The 25040-nt window shown below is 42.2% G+C and overlaps 1 protein-coding gene across 1 annotated transcript in view; it reads left to right on the forward strand.

Moving 5' to 3' along the window:
- The window catches only part of SLC40A1 (solute carrier family 40 member 1), a 75593-nt gene extending 52830 nt beyond the window's left edge, over positions 1-22763 (forward strand). The window contains exon 8 of the mRNA XM_082262020.1: positions 22166-22763. Coding sequence (XP_082118146.1) covers positions 22166-22482 — 317 coding nt within the window. The 3' untranslated portion in view covers positions 22483-22763. The remainder of the gene's footprint in view (positions 1-22165) is intronic.
- The last annotated feature ends 2277 nt before the right edge of the window (positions 22764-25040 follow it).

The following is a 25040-nucleotide window of genomic DNA, read 5'->3' on the forward strand; positions in this document are numbered from 1 at the left end:
GAGAGTTTGTCTATTACGTCTCAAGCAGACATTTGAAGTTGCTGAGGAAAAGGTGTACAGGACCTCCAGGGTGTAATGCAAAAAAAACATTATTTTATATTGATTGTCCTTGTAGAGTGTATATATAGCACTTTTGGATGCTTGTGCCATATCATTTCCACTTTCAGTAGATTTTTCTTTACCCAGGTTTCTTTTTGTCTTTATCATTAATAGATGTTTATAAAAGGGCTCTATGAGGTGCACATTTATTATATAATATCTTGGGAGTTACTATAGTAGTACACAACTCCAAAACTACAATCAGGTTTGTTCTCTTCCCCAATTGGAGAGAGACAGGGTATGAGACAGTAAGCCCTTTGAGACAAGAATTATGTGAATGGTTTCAGACATACCGTTTCAGACGAACCATTTCGGATGGTTATGGGAAATTACACATACTGAATGTACAGAAGGGTATAGTTAAAAAAGGTAGGAATAAAAAAATATATTTATTTTACATTTTAAAACAAAGTATTTATGACTAAGATATCCCTTCTTCTATACTTCACTATTCTACTTTTGATGTTAGCATAATTACTCAACATTAACATTTACTGATACAGATTGGTTTGCCAGGAGCTCTGTATTTTTAGTCCACTAAACACTTTAATACATTGGCTTGATGAAGGGGTTTTGTGACACCTGAAATGTGTTGGCTGCCTTTTTGTTTTCTTGTTGCCACTTGTGAAAACAATTAAAAAAAAATTGAGCTCCTAATACAATTTTTTTGGCGCTCATTTTGGCTCAACTACACCTGGGTTTTTCAATTTGGGTAACCTCCACTTTTTGGGAGCCCCTCATTTTGTGGAGAGCGTCTGAACCAAGTTATCAGGCTCAAACGATTACTTTTTCTACTGGCTGAAGATTTGCATCCAGTCCCTTTTTTCTTTTTTCCTGGGGCTTCTTCCTTACATTAGCTCTCGCAGCCCTTGGCGTTACGATATGAGACATACAAGTGGGGTATTCACTTAATGTGGCACTAAACTCTGGTTTAAAATAAAAATATAATCAACTATGTATTCCTATATCAAAAAAAGTATCTTTTAATGCTCTAAGCCTGCTCCAACTCTTATTTCATTTTTTTGCCGTTATGATCTGACTTCCTGTTAGATGGTGGCTGTTCATGTTCTCCATGGTCCCACTGTATGTAGGAACGCAATCACCCTCTCTTGCTCACAAGATATGCTTGAAGCTATGGACTGTGTTCTGTGAGATGTGTGGTCACGGCAACAGAGGAGCTTGCGTTCCATTTGACTCACGGGCTTCCACCTTTCTCCATACCTCCCATCGGCACCCCAAGTCATTTAGGCGTGCCGACCTGCCAGCTCAGCTTTCCAGCCGGGCCGCATCTCTCAACATGGCTGACAACCATCTGCACAGTCGCATCAGGCTTTTCAGCCCTGGTCTCCAAGCATGGTCCCTCCATACACCATCTCCACGGGGATGACAGTGGCACTTGCAGACCCGCCAGTGTGGCCCAGCCCCGAGCTTCCAGGATTCTCTCTCCTTCCCTTGCACCAGGTCCTTATCACTTCCATGCCCCTCCATCTGGTTTGCCTATTGGTGTATACCCCTCCATGCCCATGAGGATTCAGTGTGGTATCATAGCTTATTTTTATCTAACTCTTTTTTTTCTATTAACTGGTCTTTTTAATAATAAACTGAATTTTCCCTCGTATGGCATTTGGTTTTCCATCACATTATCCAATCCTTTGAGCAATTCAGGATCTAATTACCTACCAGCATGTCTTTGATGTCTTTGGAGTATGGGAGAAAACCTAGGAGGAAACCCACGCAGGCACAGGGAGAACATGCAAACTCCATGCAGATAGTGTCGGTGGTTGGGATTCAAACGAGCGACCCTTTTGCTGCTAGGCTAAAGTGCTTTAAAGGAACAGGATCTTTATTTTATTTTTTGGGGGTAACAAACGCTTTAAAACAGAAAACTGATACAGCCACCACATCTGAGAATTAGTAAGCTGCAAAATCATAGGTTTGCTTTTAGATTCAATTCTGCTTTAAACTCTCCTAATAAGACAAAGCAAGCTCGTACATAAAAATCCATGTCCAGATTTCTTCTTTGGATATTTTTCTGCGGTCAAGCATACCAATCTGGGTTCTTTCACAATGTCTATTACATTTGTATACACCATTTAACATTCTGTAAATCATGTGATCACAGTTTTGAATACCAAGAAAGCAGACTAGAATACAAAGGAAAGCATCTGACTAATAGTGAAACGGTTTCCTTTTCCTTTTTTGTTCTAAACTTAGCAATGTTGGCATAGTGATAACTATAGGAGGTAGCATTGCGGATTTAAAAAACAATGTGGCAAACTTGTGATAATTCCGAGATATCCTAGTTTCTTGTTGGTCGGCAGTAGAAATAATCACGCCATTTTCCAGATACTGCATGGGTGTCTTTTAGAGCCGGTTCACACTGGGGCGACCTGTCAGACGACCTGGTCGCCTGACAGGTCGCCGTAGGTCGCCTGCCATAGAGAAGCTGTGGACCCGTTCTAATAGGAGTGACACAAGTCGCTCGGACTTAGAAAAAGGGTCCGGAGCTTCTTTGGGGCGACCCGGAGCGACCTGCATTGACTTCAATTATATTGAGTCCGTGCCGGCCGCTCCGAGGTCGCGGTGCGAGCTGCGCGCCGCGACTTCACAGGTCGCCCGGCAAAGTCGGCTCGCCCCAGTGTGAACGGGGTCTTAGTAATAATAATTACTTTCATTAAATATACCATCGCTCAGTACCAGCCATTTTTGCCTCTAAGGCAGTGATGGTCAACTTTCTTAATATTGGGGGCCTCGTGTGTGGTCCCTGATATCAAAGGGCTGCACATAAAATGTTGTTAATATTCATTATCAGAGAAAGCAGGATATAGTCAAAGACTAAAGCCGAGGACATACGAGCTGAATCAGCAGCCGTCAAACTCCCGATCAGCATTCTCAGTCAATGGCAGAGAGTGCTGATCGGAGTGTTCCGACGGGTGGGGGGGGGCGTCCCGTCCCACAATGCAAAACAAAAGTTTTGGCTCCATATGCGCTTTGAAGCGCATGTAAACCTTAAAAATTGCTAACTTTTGGTCCGTCAAATATACCAATAAAGCATTTTGTTATATCTGTTTGATAAGTGTGAAAAAATACCTGTTGATTTTGTCAGATATTCAGAGTTGTCCTGTGCACACTTCATGTGTTTTCTCAAGGAATGTAATTGGCCCTCCCAATTCTTATTGTGAATCGCAGAACAATTCGCTTCTTTGTTGTAGTACAGCGATCCCAAACCTCAGTCATCAAGTACCCCCAATCGATCATATTTTCAGGATTTCCTGTACTTTGCACAGGTATTTTAAATCAATGTCAATAATTTGGTATTTATGACAGCTGTTTTATAGAGCGGAAGCTGCTGCACTGCTGTTCAAAATGGCATCTTATGTGATGGATTTTATAATTACTTTTTTTTTTAAAACTTGTTATGTAATGTAGCAGGATTCCCAGCCATTTTGCTGGATATTGGTCCCCCTGGGTCACCGGGTGCAACAAAAGTATCTTTGTGCATGTTTCTCCAAGTGTGAGTACTGAGACAATGACCATTCCAGTAACTTTGGGTTTTTTGTATTTGTTGAGAACTTGGATGGGAGAAGGGAATGAGTGGGATACACCTTTGGCTCAACTATGCACAATTTGCTAGGGACAACTGAAAACGCTTCTTGGCGCTGACTTGGCGCTGGCTAGATGCTGGTCAACGCCGGTTGATGCTGACTTCCCTTTTAACTCTAAATTGACCTGCGACTGCTCTCTCACATAAAGAAGTCCTTTCTTTAGCTCCTGTAAGCACTCCTTGCTGAGGTAGCTACTTGTGCCGCTGCTGCGCTGCTAAACACTTCAGTGCCCACCTGGCACCCTCTTTCTCTCACTTATCTTCAGGGCTTAAACACTGGCACCTCCTTTCTCTACACCTTCTCAACAGGTTAGCTGGCTCCTGGATCCCCTTGACCTTCTGGAGTGGTTCCCGCTCCTAGGCAAGACCCCTGGGCAGTCTCAAGTACTCACGATATTGTTTTCTCTGAAACCTCTGCCCAGCAGCTCCACTCGGTCCACAGCACTCTGGATCCCTCCTCTGCAGCTCAGCTCAACCTTCGTCCTCTAGGCTGACCGCCCAGGACACTCTCTCTTGCGCTGACAGGAGGAGAGACAGCCGTCATCCTCCTCCTGGGACTCTGCTTCCCGCCATGTGCTCCCCTCAAAACGCATACCCTATCCCAGGATGCTTTGCGGCAGATTCTGCTCTCTGAGATGGATACAAGCCCTGGTGTGCTATTGGTCTGGTTTCCTCCCCTGTCCAATAAGAGCCCTCATTGGACACAGTGGGGAGACTCCCCAGACTCAACAGACACCCTTGGAAGCACATGACAGCCTAACTAAATAATCAGGCCCTCCTGATATGCAGACAGGGCCACCTATATACTCTTCCTAGCACCTACCTAGGAGGGTGCTACATCAATAAAATTTACATTTTATTGAATTTTATCTACTGTAATTAGTAGTTGTTTCTGGCACCCATAAAGTCTTGTCCCGTTCCAATTTCTGACAGCTATTTCATAGTTGCCAACATTCTGAAAAGATTTTTAAGAACACTTTTTTCTCTGTAGGTGGAGTATTATTTTAATTAGGGGCATGGCATTCATTTGTAGGGGTGGGTTAGGAGAATCTAAAAAATGCCACGCTCTGCCAATTCAGTGTTGTATTGAGAGTGTCTGATCTAAGCTGCTGGGGGAGGAGGTAAGGGGAGAGATAGAGTGGCAATCAATGCTTCTGATTCTCTGTCTCTTGGCACCCCGCCAAGCAGCACCTGAGCTCCGACCTTAGTCACTAGCACAGCTTTCCGTGACAGAGCCAAGGTTTTGGGATTCTGCCCGGGACAGGAGCAGACTGGGACATGAGTCTGATTTCTGTGACTGTCCCGGGCAATCCGTGACTGTTGGCAAGTATGCCATTTTAGCTAAGGGAAGTTTCAAAAACCTAGCCTGTTGGGGGTTCTTGATGACTGAGTTTGGTAACCACTGTTGTAGAAAATAGGAGAGTGGAAAGGTTTAAGTAAATCAGCAAAAGGCAACTGGACAGGGCTGACAACACTTACTTAGTCCACCAAAAATACTGTGAGTTGTCAGCCCTCAACAGGACTTAGGAGCTGAATGCGTTTCTGGAAGATCAACATTTTTCTGTTATTAAAGGAATAAATCAAAGAGAAATGTGCATGCATAGCAGAGGTATACTGCATATGATTTTTTTTTTAATTTTGTCCTGACAAGCACTTTAATAAAGTGGCCAGTCATTTTATTTCCTCTTATTTGATTGCCAAGGCCAATATGATGCAACATGGCAGCAAATTTCACCAGAAAATAAAATTGCAGATAAAATAGTTTCTAACAAAGTTTGAAGTTTTGAAACAGAGCCCATAACAAATCTTTTGCTCTTCTTAAAATGTTGAAGGATATATACCTAGGTACACACATATACATACATACATACATACATACATACATACATACAGGTGTCTTTCCCAACCCCACTGAAACCAAATATACAGTACATTTCTTCCCTTCCAAAAAAGTCTTGTATACAATCAATTACCTTTCTCTCCAAACATCAGCTGTATACAGCTCTCTATTTTACCAAAGCCGTATGACAGGGGTAGGGGTGTGATAAATTATGGGTAGGACATCCTTGTTGCCAGGGACTTTATGCAATTGACATGGCAATGACATTAGCAATTTGACATTTATCCAGCCCTACATTAATTTTTTTCGGGCAAAGAATCTGTGATGTTCATGTGTGTCTGTACATAACCTCTTGCCATCAGGGGCAATTTGAACATTTTTCATATACATGTATTTTTGCTAGAAATTACTTAGAACCTTCAGCCATTTATCAAAAGCAAATTTTCAAGAAAAATACACCTAAATGTATATTAGTGTGCACAAACCTAACATAATACCCATTTTTGGTAAAATATGAAAGATGATGTTGCATCATGTAAATAGATACCAAACATTTACCTTATTGCTATCACAAGGGGTGAACAGGACTCCTTGTGATAGCTTTGGGCAGTGACAGGTTTTTGGAGAGATCCGGGGTCTTTTGGACCCCTGATCCCTTCCTCTGCCCTTCAAGGCAGCTGATCAGAGATCTGTTTGATCAGCTACTTCCCTGGGTGTAACTGCTTCCTTCTTCATTCATTACAGTAGAGAAGCGGCTGCGGAGGGGTTGAGTGCGGCTGTAGAGCCACCTGATCACTTTTATAAGAAAGCCTAATGCCAGCTAAAAAAGAATACCAGGATCTTGGTTGCAGCTGCAGCCATGATCCTGGTATAACCACATGCTATCCAGGACTTATATACACATACGCTGGACAGCAAGTGGTTAAAGTGATAGGTTAGCATACCTGATCATAACCTAGAATGTCCTAGAATGCCCTTTTTGCACGACAAAACCATGTCACAAATTACTTTCTAATAAAATAGCTGTCAATCACAATATTGGTATGCCCCCAGCATTATCTTTCTGTTTGCAACTTTGTTGAATAAAGACAAACAGCCATACATTTTAGGGATTCTTACCTCTGCCCTAGTTCTGTCTGTAGAGTAAGGACATTATTTGTTATTTTGCTTCCTCTTTTGGAATTTAGGAACAGTTTTGCTTAGTCTCTAGTTCCCAATTTTTGCTGGAATTGAAATTAGGTATATACCAAGAAAGACATGCAGAATGCTGCTTCTGTCAGGGCTTGCTACCATAGTAAATTAAATTAATACGATTAATGTCTAAGCATGAGCTTACCTTACTGCTGACTGCCGGAGCTCTTCTCCCTGTCGCTCCTTCTTGTAGGCGGGTCCTCAGCATGTTCACGTACAGTGCAGAACTATTGGTTCTGCATTGTATTGATGTGACCGCCGGCTGGAACACCTTAGAGAAGAGGCTTCCAGGGACTGGTCGCAGAAGAAGCTTTCCAGAGTGAAGAACTGTACAAGTGTGAGAGTGAAGAGTTGTACACCTTATTCCTCTACCTCTAGACTTAACATACATAATTTACCCTTTCCTTCAATGATCACTGCAGAGGTATTTTTTTTTTTCTTCTTGCCTGGAATGGGGCTCTGAATTGTAAGTCAGGGAAAAATAAAAAAAAGTCCATCACAGTACATCACTGCAATACAAGTACATGTCCCCATATTGTATCATTGTTAAGTCCCTGTAAGTACATAAAAACATCTGTTTATCTGCCAGGAATGCACTCCACTCCTAAAGCCGGCCATACATGTATCAAAATTTGTCCGGTTCAGCAGGGACTGGCTGAGTTTCTATCCGTGTATTGGCAGGGAGGTTATACAGAAGTCGATGTCCCAATCCACTTCTGTACAACCGCCCTATTGGATTTTGCTTGCTCCATCAGCACTGCAGGGTATAGCCTGCAACACTGATCACTGTATTGAGGGAAGTTTCCCCGCCATCAGAATACAATAAGTCAGTGGGGAGGGTTCCTCCATCCACATCAAGTGTGTGGATGGGGGAATCGAGTCAGTTTCTATGTTTCAAGCCACTGGTTGAACAAAAAAACTGACTTATCTATGGGCTGCATGTCCTGTTGTGGGCTGACAACACACAACATTTTTGTGGACTAAGTAGTGTCAGCCCTGCCCAGTTGTCTTTTACTAAATTACATAAACCCTTACAATTTCCTATTCTCTATAGCATAAAGCAGTATGTATCAACCTTTTTACCCCAGAGCAGTGGCGTAGCGTGGGGGGTGCAGGGGGGGCCACTGGCACCAGGCGCAACATTTAGGGGGGCGCATCCCACGCCCGCAATCGGCGGGATCAAAGTGTCCCTTTATTCTGAAGTTGCCCGCCCGGCGCCCGCCCGCACTCCACCTCTTGGCTCAGTGGCCGCCGCTTTGTGCAAGACGAGCGGTGGACCGCTGAAGGTGTCATGCGGCCAGGGGGCGGGGCTGGTCGTGGATGAAGATGCCAGTCTGTGGCTCGGTGCATGTGCAGCACCGCTTCCGGAGTCTCCCCCTGCTGTCCGGCCGGCCACAGACATGCTGTCTCTCCCCTCCTCGAGTCGCCAGTGTATTGGCACAGTACAAGGTAAGTGATGTCTTGCCTGCCCCCAGGGCCCAGGGAAGTGGGGGGGGTGTCAGTGTAATAGGGGGGTCAGCATAGGTGTCAGTGCAGGGGAAGTGGACATGGGAGGGAGGGAGGGGGGCGGTCAGTGTAGGTGTCAGTGTATGGGGGGGGGGGAGGGGTCAGTGTATGTGGGAATGTAAGGGGGTCAGTATAGGTGTCAGTGTAGCTGTCAGTGTACGGGGGGGGTCAGTGTAGGTGTCAGTGTATGGGGGGGGGTCAGTGTAGAGGAGGGTGTGTCAGTGTAGGGGGGTCAGCATAGGTGTCAGTGTATGGGGGGGGGGGTCAGTGTAGGGGGGGTCAGTGTATGTGGAAATGTAGGGGTGTCAGTGTATGTGGCGGTCAGTGTAGGGGGGTCAGTATAGGTTTCAGTGTATGGGGAAGGTCAGTATAGGTGGGTCAGTATAGGTGTCAGTGTATGGGGGGGTCAGTATAGCTATTAGTGTAGGGGTCATTGTAGTGGGGGTCAGTGTATGTGGAAATGTAAGGGGGAGTCAGTGTAGGGGTCAGTGTATGGGGGGTCAGTGTATGCGTCAGTGTAGTGGGGGTAAGTGAAGGGGGGTCAGTGTAAGTGTCAGTGTATGGGGGGGGTAGGTCTGTGTAGTGGTCTAGTAGGTTTGTGTAGGGGGCGCAAATGACTTGCCTTGCCCCGGGTGCTGACAACCCACGCTACGCCACTGCCCCAGAGGGACCCTTAAAATAATTTTCAGGATCTCAGGGAACCCCTGCCAAAATAAATGATCTGGGATAATTGGAAAAATGCCCCCATTGATGGTCAGTGAGAAGAAATGCCCCCCTTGCAGTGGTGTCAGAATTCCCCCTTACAGTTAGCTAAAAAAATCATTGATTTCATGCTGCTGGCTCTGCCAAATGATGTTAGATCCCAAACTTTGTAGGTTTATTAGATTGGAGGTTTATCAGCCACAGCTCAAGGAAGCTCTAGCAGCCTCTGAAGGAACCCTGGTTGAGAATGGCTGGGTAACCTCCGATCTGACGTTAGTCCCAGAACTGTGCAAGCACCATCAGATCTGAGGTTTATCACCCACAGGTCAAGGAAGCCCTGGCAGCCTCTGAAGAAACCCTGCTTGAGAATGGCTGGGTAACCTCCTATATGAAGTTAGACCCGGAACTGTGCATGCACCATCAGAGCAGAGGTTTATTACCCACAGGTCAAGGAAGCCCTAGCAGCCTCTGAAGAAACCCTGCTTGAGAATGGCTGGTTAAACTTCTATATGAAGTTAGACCCGGAAATGTGCATGAAGTTAGACCCGGAAATGTGCAAGCACCATCAGATCGGCGGTTCATCAGCCACAGCTCTTGGAAATCCTAGCAACCTCTGAAGGAGCCCTAGTTGAGAATGGCTGGCAATTGTTCTGTGGTCTGAGGTAAAATTTGGCAGGGCTGATTAAACCGCTTAAGATAACACAGAAAGTGTGCAAAGGACAGCTGTAATGTTCTGACAAGGTCAATCATCAATGAGTAATTTTTTTGCACTTAATGAGCAAATGTAACAAAATTCTTTCAATGGTATGCTTAAAGAGGTTGTAAACCCAATTTTTTTTTTCTCACCCTGAAAGAGAAACACATGATGAGCTAGTATGCATCGCATACTAGCTCATTATGAAATACTTACCTTAGAATGAGCCCCCGCCGTGCCGCCCGCTTACCTCTATGACGGGCGACATGTTCAGTCGCCCATCTTCCGGGGTCGCGGCATCCGGCCATCTGATTGGCCGGAGCCGCGGTGACGTCACTCCCGCGCATGCGCGCGGGAGCCGACGGTCACGGCATGGGGCTCTGAAGGAACGGCACGAGCGGCTGTTCCTTCAGAGCGCATGCGCCAGTTATGTCACTGGCTGCATGTAGGGTAAATATCTCCTAAACGGTAGATGTTTAGGAGATATTTACAGTACCTATAGGTAAGCCTTATCATAGGCTTACCTATAGGTAAAAGTGTCAGAGGAGGGTTTACTTCCTCTTTAACAGACCAAAAGGTAGAAAAAAGAGAAGTTTATTGTTTCATACGATTTAACTGTGTCTGAATGACAGATCTGTTCATCCATAGGTATAAACAGAGTCTCCGTACAGAAAAGCTTACTTCTGTTTGGATGTTGAATCTGTGAGTCGTTTCATTGTTTTTCTAAATCTCTAGATGCTTATAGATACAGACGGTCATCCCCCAGTTCGCCTAAATAAAGTCAGAATAGCAACCAGAGTAATTTCTGTAAGCACCTTTGGCTGTAGCCATACATCCCTAACCAAGTTGACTGTGAGAAAAGTAAATTAGCCACTTTGCATTTTCCTAACCATTGGCTATACAGTAATTTTGCTAGGATCGGCCATAGATGGAGCAAATTCCTTTCCTGCAACCACAGACAGTGTTGACAGGGGAATCCCTCCCGTGTAGCCATTGTGTTCTCCTGGCAGGCGCTAGCGGTAGTCACATGTAAAATCCGGCAGGCTGTTGTACCCAAGTTGATTGATCAATCAATTTGGGTACATTCAGCCTGCCCATACATGGTTCGAATCTCAGCCGGTTCAGCAGGAACTGTCTATGGCCGGCTTTGCTATATGCACATTTAAGTGATGGGAGCTTCCATGTTTATGTGCACATAACTTTTGCAAGAATGTTATCATCAGTCGGAGTGTGCTTAGACCTAATGTCCGTGATCACCCAGCTTTATAAACTATGAGAAATCCACAAAGAAAAAAATGTGTATACAGTACATTTTTTTTTAGGCTCCATTCGCACCTGAGCGTATTGTTTTCAGGCATTTTTTTGGGCTTTTTTCAGGCGTTTTTTTTTTCAGGCTTTTTTTTAGGTGTTTTTCGCAGGTGTAAAGGTCTAACAAAAACGCTTGTAATCTGCCAAAAAAAGAAGCTCATGTACTTTTTTGAGCTTCAGGCGTTTTGCTTAACCACTTGCCGACCGCCGCACGACTATCTACGGCGGCGGTCAGCCCCTCACAGGCAAAGTGATGTAGGTCTACGTCGCTCGCCTGTGAGGGTTTAGGGAGCGAGCGCGCGCCGCCGGAGGCGCGCTCCCGCTCCCGCGTGGTCACGGACCCCCCCGCGCGTGTGACCGGCGGACCCGATCGCCGCCGGCCACTCTGCGATCGGCGGGGGAGAGGGAGAAAGTCAGGCAGCTTGTGTAAACAAGCTGCCTGTCATTCTCCTCTCTGTATGAGAGATGATCACATGGATCTACTATGTAGATCCATTGATCACTCTGCATACAGTTGAAGCCACAGCCAATCACAGTTAGAATCACGCCCCTAGGGACACACACAGCCCCTCCCTCTCAAATAAAGTTAACCCCTTCACTACCAGTGTATTTTTACAGTAACAGTGCATATATATAGCACTGATTACTGTAGAAATGTCACTGGTAACCCCAAAAGTGTCAAAAATGTCAGTCAAGGGTCCGATCTGTCTGCCGCAATGTCGCAGTACCGCAAAAAAAATCGCAGATCGCCGCCATTACGCGTTAAAATAAAAAACAACAAAAATGACAAAAATCTTTCCCTTTGTTAGTAAACGCAATAACTTTTGCGCAAACCAATCAAAATACGCTTTTTGCGATTTTTTTTACCAAACATAGGTAGCATAAAACAAATTGGCCGAAAATATTAAAAAATTTTGATTTTTACATTTTTTTTTGGGGGAATTTCATATAAAAAAAAGGGAAAAATATTGCTATTTTTGCAAAATTTACGCTCTTTTTTTGTTTATAGCGCGTGATCAAAAAATCGCACAGGTGATCAAATACCGCCAAAAGAAAGCTCTGTTTGTGGGAAAAAAAGGACGCCAAATTCGTTTAGGTACAGCGTCGCACGACCGCGCAATTGTCCGTTAAAGTCACGCAGTGCCGAATCGCAAAATACCCTCTGGTCGTTTAGCAGCCAAATCCTCCGGGGCTTAAGTGGTTAAGGCAACACAACTCTCAGATGTGAACAGGGGCCGTTGAAATGAATGGGAATTTGCATTTTGAGTCTTCAGAACAGGGCCTTAATCCAGAAGAGTTTTTATTGGTATTGAAATGGGGATAAAGTAACAACTGTTTATGAATTTAAAAAAAATATTTTTATCAGGGAATCACAGTAGCAAAATGGAAAAAAATAGTACGATGGGCCCTTTAAGAAGGCATTGAGCATGGCATGCACTGTTTTGCAGAAATCAGCAGTCAGGAAATTGAGCTAAAAAGGGACATTATACAACAATGTTTGGCAATAAGTTTACATGTAGGTATGCACTTGCTGTTCATTGTTAGTTTAAGACATCCACACAATTTAAGTTGTCTATGTAGTTAAAGAGTAGTTTCACTCTTCCTCCCTATTATTTTTTTCTTCTCCACCGCTTACCTGATGCTGATATGGCCGCGGTTGTGACTCACCCACACAGAGGATCCGGTGTTGTCCTGCTGGGATCCTCTTCTCTGCAGCAGTCGCCAGGTTGTGCGCCATCTTGTTCCTTTGTGACATCTTCAGGAGATTGCTCCGGCTCTTTGGGTTCTGGCACAGCTTACAAATGATGCGCTGCTAAGTCTGCTCCCCTTCTCAATTAGTGTATAGGGTGACGTTCGAGGCTTCTGGTTGCTTCTGCACAACATTCGCTTAGGTGGGCAGAAACAAAAAAGAAAAAAAATGTATATGTGCAGCGGAGGGTGGGTGACTTACAGAGGAGCCAAGTCACATAAATTGGTGACGATCCGCTTTAAAGGGACATCCTTGTCACATTTAGAAGCAGAAGTAAGCTGGCCATACACAGCTAGAAATTTGACTGATTTAGATGAATTAGCCAAAAGTCCAATCAGCCCTGCTGGCTGCTACAAAGTCAATTACTTGTTTGCCTTTTGTCCAAGGAGCTGGGATGAAAATTGCATCCAAACAGTGCAGCAGCAAATCAGCTGCATGCACAATTCAGGTGTTCTGACAGCCGGCGCTATTGGCTGTCAGAATAAAATAGCAAAGTAGGGGGGTGTGTATTCACGCCATTTGTGTGAATGGTGGAAACTGTTAAATTTATTTTAACCATGAAAGGAGGCATCATTCTTCCCACTGACCACCAATATAATCAGCATTTTTCTCACTGACCACAAATGTAAGGAGCATTCTTCCTAATGACCACCAATGTAAGGGACATACTTCCCACTGACCACCAATGTAAGGAGCACTATTCCTACTGACAACCAATATAATCAGCATTCTTCTCACTGACCACCAATGTCAGGGACATACTTCCCACTGACCACCAATGTAAGGAGCATTCGTCCCACTGATTACCAATGTAAGGAGCATTTATAACACTGACCATTAGGTTGTGCACTGTGAATTGTAGATATAACAATGATTAGGAGGGGTTCCCATAGAGTGGAAAGTTATTTCAATAGTTCCTCAATGTTAAAAAGGTTGAGAAGGTCTTTATCAAAGCCTCTGTTTGCCATACAGGTAATTTACAGGTATATGCATTTATTGATTGGCTTCCTTTGCATCTAGGTGTGCTGGGCATTAAGATGTGCCATTTATTGTTATAAAGGCAGCCTTGAAGCAAGACTATGTACCAGGAGATTAGTAGTAGTAGAACTGAGGGTAGGAGATTATCATGTATTATGGGCTTTCATCTGTTTCGGTCTGTATGATAAATACACCAGTATGTACATGAAAAACCATCATACAGATATGTCAAATGAAACAAAATATAATGTGTGTATTTACTGGATGAACACAGAGACCTGTGTTCCTAAATAGGAGTAACACCGGATCCCTGTGTCCATCACTGACAGAACAGCGGTGGTCTCTCTGGGGAGCAATCGTGGGTGCCCGGCGGACATCGCGGCCACCAGACCAGCTGATGCCCCCCCGTGGCGAATGAGCGTGCACGCACCCCCAGTGGCGCGCCCCAGCTAGCAGTCCCACGAAGCAACCTACAGGTATGTCGTTTTGTGGGACAGAGCCGAACTGCTGCAGTATAACTACAGCGGCTGGTCAGCAAGTGGTTAAAGCAATCTACATAGCTGGCCAGAACCACTTCTGTAGGGAGTCCATTCCACATTTTCACAGTTCTCGAATTCGTAGAATAGGTAGCAAGGCAATGCTCTTTAATGCATGGGTTTGCATTGTATTTTTCATCTGAAGAGGAAGGTTTATGTTGTCTGCATGGGCATCTGCAAGGGGCCCCCCCCTGGAAATTTCCTGGCCTGCTCTAAGAGGGGAATCTATGGGTTACCTGCTCTAAAGGGGGATCCATTGGGGACCCTGGCCTGCCCTAAAGGGGATCTAACTGGATCCTGGCCTGCTCTGAAGGGGGTCATATTGGCTATATATATATATATATATATATATATATATATATATATATATATATGTATATATATATATATATATTCTTTTCAGGGAGTGCCTGAAGTACCTGGTGGTGCAGGAAAACCTGTTAGCAGGGGGAATATAGGTGAAAAGGTAAGACTAAAGAGGGATCTATGGAGGGAACCTGGCCTGCTCTAAAGGGGGATCTATGGGGACCCTGCTCTAAAGGGTATCTATGGGGGACCCTGGCCTGGCTTGCTCTAAAGCGGAATCAATGGGAGCAAAAAGGGGCGGAGCATGGGTGCCCCTAAAATAATCCCCCCCCCCCTGAAAAAAAGTTCTGCGGATGCCCATGGTTGTCTGGACTATGATATGTTAAAATTGCTCCAGGAGCTGTTGTGTGTGTGAAAAGTAAAATCAAAAGGGATGTGACAATAGTGATATCTGATATGGGAGGCAAGGATCCTGTGTAAACCCTGCAGAAAGATTGGTAGAGTAAATGTGTGGATCTAGATCAGTGATGGGGAACCTTAGCACCCTAGATGTTTTGGAACTACATTTTCCCATGATGCTCAACTACATTGCAGAGTTTCCAATGAGCCTCATGGGAAATGTAGTTCCAAAACATCTAGGGTGCCAAGGTTTGCCATTGCTGATCTAGAGAGAGCTGTCTTGGTGGAAGTGTCCAGAATTTGAAAACCGTATTGTTCAGAAAAAAAATGTATATTGACCACCTAGTATGCCACATCCCAATATATATAGAAAGAAGAAAAGAAACAGGACCCCATCCTGTCATAGGAGGACTTTACCGGCATAGAAATGTGAGATCAAATTCATATGAAGGTATAAAAACATATATTTCATTGGAAAACATTAAAATATAATGTATTTTTCAGTTTAAGCGCATTCTGACCATTTGGTCAGCCCTTAAGGTGAGCGGCCATTGAACGCGAAGGTGGCGGTTGTAGTTCACTGACTTCATCACCTATATGAATTTTCCATATATATTTTTCAGCAAGAGTGATGAAATGAGCACTTGTATTTTTAAGACTGGACTCACTTTTTGTTTTTTTGAGCACATTTTTGGTAAATCACAAACTTAAATTGGACATCTTTTATTGGTTTATTATTTACAATCTACAATATACTGTAGATGTTATGATTTTGTATATACTTAATATTTCTCCTTAGAACAAGCACACTATTCTGTCACAATATTGTTTGCTTTTAGTGGTTTGAGTTCCCTAGTAAATGGTTGCAGCTGTTCACCCTGGTAACCATTACCATAACACATTTAGTTAATTTTTTTGAATTTTTTGGTTTTTGTGCATATTTTATGTGTTTTTGATTTAGATTAATTTTAATTATTTGTCAAACATTTCAATTTGAAGCACATAGCAGCGCACAAGTATTCTATATACAAAGTGCAATATATATAGATGTAAAGCTCAGCGTAAATAGTTGGCACTATATACTGTAAGTACCTGTAATAAATAAATAAAAAAGACGCACGTGTCAAAATAGATTTTCCTTTTTTCACTAGAAGATTCTTCACTTGATGTAAATAAGGCCTCTTGGACACTGCAGCTTGAAAATTCTCAGTGCAGCATATTTTCTTACTCATTAAAAAGCAGCCTATTGTTTTTATCGTGCCTGTTCACACAGGCACGTAAATAAGCACTGCGTATTCTTCAGTTTGAAAAAAAAAAAGTAGAAAGATCTGTGTTCCGGTCCAGTATTTTGCACCAGCATGCGCAAATGCGCACAAATAGTTGCATTTGAGCATAAATATAAATTAACTTCCCTAGGAATGTATTGTGCGCGCAAATACGGGCAAAACAGATGTCTGAAATTATGCCCATAAAAGCAGATGCTCAAAGATCAGTACCGCGTGCAAGAGGCCTATGTGTCCAGATTTGACTTCCTAATCAGTGGAACCTAACACCTCCTGTTGGGCTGTGTGCATAAGCTCCTCCCACACCTGACCACAGAATTTCACCATTACAAACTCATGTATTCAACATATACAATTCCAAAATATCTAAAAAAAAAATTCAAAACTAATAAAGCAATACAATACACATATACATACAGTGTTTACCACCCACGTTCAGATATAAAAAAAGGGGGGCTTTTGCGGGACTTTTTAGGTGTAACCTCTCTTCAAACCACACAACAGATCATGTTAAAGTGTCTGTATTATTACTAATGGTCCAATATCCATATTACTAATGGTCCAATATCCATATGATTGAAAGGTGTTTTTTTTTTTTTTTAACCTAAAAAACTATTGTAACATCAATTACACATCCTTAACGAGGCCAAATACCAATTTGCATAATAATATTTCAAATTACATCTCAAGTCTGATTACCTTGGCCTAATGGAAAGCTCCTATTAGTCAGACGTTATTCGGTATGGCCTCTTTCAACGGGTTTTGCGCATTGCTTCATCAGGAATAGGGTGCAGAAAATGTAAATCATAACAGTAAATATACACTTATTCAACCTTAATAATGTGACACATCATTTCTGACTTACAGAACAATAACTGTAACTGTGATGCTTATCAAAGATTTTAGGACTACATATACCAGTGGGGGGTACATTGGAGACTCCCCAACACTTTTTGAAATCCCTGCAGTGTAGATTAGATAGGCAGCTATGTACTATGCTATACTTGGTACATAAAAGAACATTTTTATAATAAAAAAAAAACATAAATCCAAAAATTAGATCAATCCCTTACAATTCAATATGATATACAAGTATAGTTCAATAGCACCTACCCTAAAGTGGGGAATAATGGCAATACGAGAAGAAAGAGGGATTCAAGAAGAAAGGGGGATTCATTTTAATAACCTCACCACACAAGATGATACCCACATCTACAAAAATAGAACAATAAATGAATAAATAAAACAAACCAAATATGTTAAATGGAACCCTTAATCCCACCATATAATGTATGGTAGGTGTGTTACCTTACAAAGGCAAAGTATGCAAAACGTAGTCTTCCCCACCGGCCAGGAGCAGGTTGACATCAGCCACATTGGCCAGTTAAAAATGGCCCCAGTCATTATAGCTCCACCACCTCCCCCTCCTTTAAACAGATTTTTGGATTTATGGTCCTAGGGCAGTGATGGTGAACCTTGGCACCCCAGATGTTTTGGAACTACATTTCCCATAATGCTCAACTACACTGCAGAATGCATGAGCATCATGGGAAATATAGTTCCAAAACATCTGGGGTGCCAAGGTTCGTCATCACTGTCCTAGAGTGTTTGGAGTCTCCTAGAGTTTTGTGGGGTCTCTTGTGTACACCCTACCGGTACATGGAGTCCTAAAACCTTTGATAAACATCACATTTACAGTTCTGTAAGTCGTGTGATGACTGTTTGTTCCTCCACACTGTTGCCTCGCTTCAGCAATTATATGTCACATTTTGTCAAGTTTGTATAATTTTATATTTACTTTTACACTTGTAGCACCCTATTCCTGAGAAAGCAATACGCAAAACATGTCAAATCAAGCCATACCAAATACTTAAAGGGAGCTTTCCATTTAAGAAGTATTAAGCGCCAAACCAAAAATGTATTATACTGCAGCTTACCAATCATTGGATGTGGAGGCTGCATTAGTTTTTTTCTAGTCTATTTTTAGAACAGTCTATTTTTACCAGATTTAAAAAAAGGAAACACCTGGGTAAACAATTAATTAAAATTGCGTTTGAAAGATCACTGCGTAAATACCACGTGACAAAAAATATTGCAACGACCGCCATTTTATTCTCCAGAGTCTTTGCTAAGAAAATATATATATTGTTTGGGGGTTCTAAGTAATTTTCTAGCAAAAAATACTGATTTTAACTTGTAAACAACATGTGTCAGTAATAGGCTTGGTCATTAAGGCTCCATTCACATCTGAGCGTATCATTTGTAGGAGTTTGGGCGTTTTCAGGCGGTTTTTCTGGCTTTTTTCAGGCGTTTGGAGGAAGGCATAGATATCTAACAAAAACGCTTGTAATCTGCCAAAAAAGAAGCTCATGTTCTTTTTTGAGCTTCAGGCGTTTTGCTTCATGAAACAAAACACTCATATGTGAACAGGGGCTATTGAAATTAATGGGATTTTCCTTGTTGGGCGGTTTGAGACTTTAGAGATGAGCTTTTTACAAGCTGAAAAAAACACTCAGGTGTGAACAGGGCCTAAGTAATTAAAGTGCATGTATTATAGACAAAAAATGTTTTTGCAGTTTTGGGTAAGGTGGTAGGTTATTGGAATCCCTGTCAGGTTAACCACTTAAGCCCCGGAAGATTTTACTCCCTTCCTGACCAGGCCCTATTTCGCGATTCGGCACTGCGTGATTGTAACGGACAATTGCGCGGTCGTGCGACGCTGTACCTAAATGAATTTGACGTCCTTTTTTTCCACAAATAGAGCTTTGTTTTGGTGGTATTTGATCACCTGTGCGATTTTTTGATCATGCGCTATAAACAAAAAAACAGCGACAATTTTGCAAAAATTTTTTTTTATATGAAATCCCCCCCCCCCCCCCCCAAAATGTAAAAATCTAAATTTTTTAACATTTTTGGCCAATTTGTTTTCTGCTACATATGTTTGGTAAAAAAAAATCGCAAAAAGCATATTTTGATTGGTTTGCGCAAAAGTTATTGCGTTTACAAACTAAGGAAAAGATTTTTGTTGTTTTTTTTTTTAACGAGTAATGGCGGCGATCTGCAATTTTTTTTGCGGGACTGCGACATTGCGGCGGACAGATCGGACCCTTGACTGACATTTTTGACACTTTTGGGGGTACCAGTGACATTACTACAGTAATCAGTTCTATACATATGCACTGTTACTGTAAAAATGACACTGGCAGGGAAGGGGTTAACTTTATTGGGGAAGGAGGGGTTAAGTGTGTCCCTAGGGGCGTGTTTCTAACTGTGCAGGGATGTGGCTTTACATGTAACAGCACAGATCAACGGTCCTACATAGCAGGACCGTTAGATCTCTGCTGTTACACAGAGAAGAATGACAGGCGGCTTTGTTTACATTAGCCGCCTGCCTTTCTCCCTTCACGGCGGACGATCGCGAGTGACCGGCGGACATCGGGTCCGCCGGTCACACGCGCGGACTTGTTAGGGAACGAGCCGGGGCGGGAGCGCGCCTCCGGGGGTGCGTGCCCGCCCGCTATTGGCTCACAGGCTAGTGACCTACCCATACGTCACTTTGCCTGGCCGGGGCTGACCGCCGCAGTATATGTACTTGCGGCGGTCGGCAAGTGGTTAATATAGCTGCCTATGTTCCTGCTAAGTCGATTCACCCTCTTTATTTGTTATGGTGATCGGTCAATTAGATAAAAAAAAAAATTGATAAAAAATCCAAAATTCTAGCGTTGTCATCAGAACAAGAGGTGAGGGAAATCTTCCAAACGGTACATGTTTTCCAGTAACAAGTATTAAATCACCTTCCTGTTTCATGTACGGGGCAGGCATTGAAGGGAATTCTCTGCATTTGGGACAACCAAAAATAAACTGACAGAGGGCTTAACCCTTCCCAACACTAAAAACTTTCAGGTACACGTACACCCGCAGTGTGCTGGCATTTTCTGCTGTAGTCATCACAGTAAAATTGTGATGTTCAGCTGCAGCTGCTGAGGGGTGCATGTCCATAGGAAGTTCATACGCAGTCTGCAGGATGTGTATAACGCAGGAAAAGAAAGCATGAACAAAGATAGGGAAAAACTGTATATCTGTAACAAAAAAAAGTGCTGACTGTTTTTCAAAATGAAGTATTATTTGCCAGTTTAGTTCTATATTATATAAGTTTACATGCATGTAGATTCATCTCTCTGGCACAGCCTTAAATCTACATAGAGTCACAATCAATACATTAGTAAATACCAAGAAAAAGGTTGACTGTTGCTGCAAGGGTCCATTCAAACCCACCTCTTCCTTTGCTTTATCATGCCAACATGCAGTATCTGGTCCAATGATTTGCATGACATTAAGGCAGTCTGTTCATTTAGAATGGGCGGCCAATGCACACCAATTGGACAAAAAAGCAGACCTGCACCTTTCAATTGAATACAGTGCACCAGTATAAATGGTTGTGGCGTGCTGCATGGTGGATCTATTGGCACCTACTGTATTATGCACTGGGGTGCCATTCTAAATGAACGCACCATGTGTTACCACAACACATAGTATGAAAGGAGCTTATAGCTTAAGCTTAAAGTATAACTAAAGGCAAAACTTTTTTGGTAATTTTGGATAGAGTAGAGAGGGATTAGAACCCCTGTTAGTTTTTATAGCTGTCTGTGTCCCCATTAAGGAGATCCACCCTATTTGTACTGTTTACCGTTATCATTGAAAGTGAAAGTAAAAGAAAATCTCACATTTTGGGTTGTCCCCATAAAAGAAATAGATTGGAAATCTTCCAAAGGGGACACTAGTTCTGGTGAACTGGGGGTCCCCAAGGAATTCCCTTAAATTGCAGGGATTTACACTCACTTCCTGTTTGGCTATGGGACAGGAAGAGAAGAGAAATCTCTGCAATGTGACACAGATGATGAAATAAAATCTGACAGGGGTTTTAACTCTCCCTTACTCTATCCAAAATGAAAAAAAAAAAACAGTTTTGCCTATAGTTCTACTTTAACTAGTCTTAAAATTGCTCCCTTCCCCTTCCCTTCCACACACTAACCTGTGTAAAAAATGTATATGCTTATCTATTTTCAGCCTGCTTCAGGCTGACCACATGATCTCCTGTGTCAGTCTGCGGCAGCTGCAGGGGAATGGGGGTAGTGCCCAACAATGACTGGGAAAGCCAGAAGGGATGATTTCTCCCAAAGGCTCCTATGGTGTAGCCATTGTCGGCGGTCCCTCCTCTCCCCTGCAGCCGTCACTGGCTCACACAGAGGAGCCTGATCACATGACTGGACTGGAACAGACCAAAAATAGGTAAGTATATACTGTACATCTTTTTACATAAGTTAGTTAGTAAGTGTTAGGATGGGGAGGGAGCATTTTTTAAGACTAGTTAAAGGGATTGTAAAGTCTTGTGTTTTTTTTTTTTAAATAACAAACATGTTATACTTACCTCCTCTGTCTGTGCAGTTGGTTTCGTACAGAGAAGCCTGGATCCTCCTCTTCTCGGGTCCCTCTTGGCTGCTCCTGACCCCTACCTCCTGCTGAGTGCCCCCACAGCAGGCAGCTTGCTATGGGGGCACCCGAGCCGAGCTGCAGCCCACTCTCTCTCTTGATTGGCTAACTGACTTTGATTGAAAGCAGTGGGAGCCAATGGTGCCGCTGCTGTGTCTCAGCCAATCAGGAGGGAGAGTCCCGGGTGGCCGAGGGATTCAAGGACATCGCTGGATAGAGATGGGGTTCAGGTAAGTATTAGGGGGTGCTAGGGTGGGTGCTATACACAGAAGGCTTTTTATCTTAATGCATAGAATGCACTACGATGAAAAACCTTCTGACTTTACAACTCCTTTAAGATATAGCTGGAATCTTATCTTAATATTATGGAATTTAAATACCTTGGCTTTGGATTCCTTCTCCTGATGTATTTCAGAATTTGTTTTAACAGTATTTTTAAGTATTATAGATTACATTTCCAACATCTCTTCTTTTCACAGGGCTTTGGTCATTCGATCTAACAATAACTCAGCTCCTTCAAGAGAATGTGATTGAATCTGAAAGAGGAGTCATCAATGGCGTCCAGAATTCCATGAATTATCTACTTGATCTTATGCATTTTATTATGGTGATCTTAGGACCCAATCCAGAGGCTTTTGGTTTGCTTGTTCTTATTTCTGTGTCCTTCGTTGCCATGGGCCACATGATGTATTTGCGATTTGCTTTTAAAAATCTAGGAGGACAGCTGTTTTCCTGTTCTAACACTGAACCAAAAACAGATTCAGGTGAACAACAAAGGGAAGCCTCTGTTGTTTGAGTGAGCTTTATGTATATGTGGTATCCTTTAGGGCTGAGCTACCATGGTTGTTTTTGACCATGCATTTGTGTCACTGAAATCACTATCAGTCAGCTGTGGAATGTCAAACCTTTGGAAATAAATTACGCTTTAGACATAGGAATGTTTTGTCTCCAATATCCACAACTGATTTCCCACAGTGTCAAAGTCACATGACAGCTTTTCTTGTTGGTGATGACAATCATCCTGTAAAAAATCAGCATTTTGTTTGTGTTCAGTACATCATCTCAGTGGGGGAGCAGAAAGGGCTTGAAGGGCCGATTCACACTGTAGCGATGTCAGACGTCGCATTTGATTAGCACCACGCAGCTCTGAAAATCACATGCAACGTCTATGCGATGCAAATTCAGCCACACAGATTGTATGGCCGAATTTGCATCGCATTTAGTGCAGGACCCCTTTTTTGGTCCGAATTGACAGTTTGCACTGCGATATGCGAACTGATTTTGGGGTGTCGTTAACTTTGTATTGACGCTCCCAGTAGTCCGCATATGGCAGTGGGAACTGCCAGCGAGTTGGGTGCGATGCAGTGGATTTGCAGGGTTCCCACATCGCACCAAGGTGAACCCAGCCTAAAGGGCCATACACACTATAAGATTTTCTGAAGACTTTTTCCTTCAGATTTACCTTTTCTATGTAGTGCAAGGGCCTGCCAGATTGCATACAAATTGAAAGTGTTTAGGTTTGACCTCATATTATATGGTTTTGGTAAGTCTAAAGGAAAAAGTCTTCAGAAAATCTTATAGTGTGTATGGCCCATAACACTGCAAGGGAGACAATATTCTCAATCCTCCAACAGGATTGTAAACAATAAAGCAATGCTAGGATGAGCTGCAACTAGGTGCCCCAGTGTTGAAGTTTAGTTGTCACATCCGGGATTAATCACTGAATTAGGAGGTCATTGAATCCTAATTTTAACTTTGTGTCCTGTCCAGTGAGAATTATCTCACTGCCATTACCCTACAGTTTTTTGGGGGTTTTTACAGGATGGTTGCCCATAAAAATATTTGATTGCATGAAATGCTTTTGTCTGACATCACTCATAGATATAAGAAATAAGTATAATTTACACAAATACTTATTAGGCGATTTGAGCATTAATAGATTGTTGTCTTAAAAAAAAAAGAAAGGAAGGTTGCTCTTGAGAACATATCTGCTCCATTTTAACCAGAATAGTATTTTTGATTTAAAGCAATTGTTTGAAATTAATGAATTTATGATTGATCATTTATTGAGTATATCTATGGCCAACTTATAATGGTAAAACCATGCAATCAAAATCACCCAGGTAGTTAAAGCCCCAATAAGCTAGTGAGTAAGCCATGCTTTGTATCTAACTATAGTGTTTTCTGTAGTAGCTATAGAATATACGTGGTGTATGTTATATATATATATATATATGATATATATGGTAAATGAGGGGATTTCATTATAAACCCTTTCTGGAGTAGCATTAGAGACACTGTGATGGTGTTAAAAAGACATTTAGAATTCTTGATTATATTTTCTATAGGAAGACATTTAGAATTCTTGATTATATTTTCTATAGGAATTTAAGTACTGGTTGTGTCAAAATATTCAGCAACAGCTAAAACTAGCAGCTAAGTTTTTTTAAAGCAAAAAAAGTAGTAAAGCACTAAATGCACCTAAACACAAAATGGAATGTAAAACTATGCTTAGAATTATGTGAGAGCACCAGCATTGTATTGCATAAGAATCAATACAGTTTTCTTCCTTACCTCCTTCCTTTATTGGTTCCCAAATATCACTAAGTTATTACTTTATTTTTTTTAAATACTGTATTCCTGATGAAGCATTCCCTTTATATGCAAATCTAAAGGTTCACAACTTTCGGAAAATAGAAGCCATGTCCGTACTTTTGTTTTTATTATATGTTGTTGATTTTGTTTTGGTCTGTTAGCTGGTGCAATATTTGTTCCCAAATCAACAGTGCATCCATCAATGACACCAGCAAATGGGAATCATCTCACTATGTACAGCCTGAACATTTACATTATTTCTGATTTTTCCTTTTATTCTGCTATAGATCATCTGCTTTGGACCTTAATGTCATGTGTATTACATATTTGTTTTATAACAATGTATGGCTAACCCTAAAATAAATGATGTTATGCAAGTTTCAATTGTTTGAACTCAGCTAGCATATTAAAGGGAAACTATATTGGTTTTGGATACTTACTGCATGTTTTAGTTTACACATTTATAAATGTATATTTTATATAATGTTTACAATTATTTGTATAAATAGTTGGCACAGGAAGTATCTATGAAAAAGTATGCTGGACTTTTTAATACAAAATCAAATCAAAACCTTCATGCTTTGTAGCAGAATGTCTTAATTTACAAGGTAAGATCATTGTTTGCATTCGAGGAGGAATGTGTCCTTCCTCTGTGTCATTCAGATCAGATCTATTGTCAGTACAGCAGCTGCAAGGAGGAAACTTCCAGGACTTGTATAGAGCAACACCTGCAGGCTACAAGTGGTAAATATTTAGGAT

The sequence above is a fragment of the Pelophylax lessonae genome (genome assembly GCF_965119305.1).
Source record: "Pelophylax lessonae genome assembly, chromosome: 6".
Lineage (NCBI taxonomy): Eukaryota > Metazoa > Chordata > Amphibia > Anura > Ranidae > Pelophylax > Pelophylax lessonae.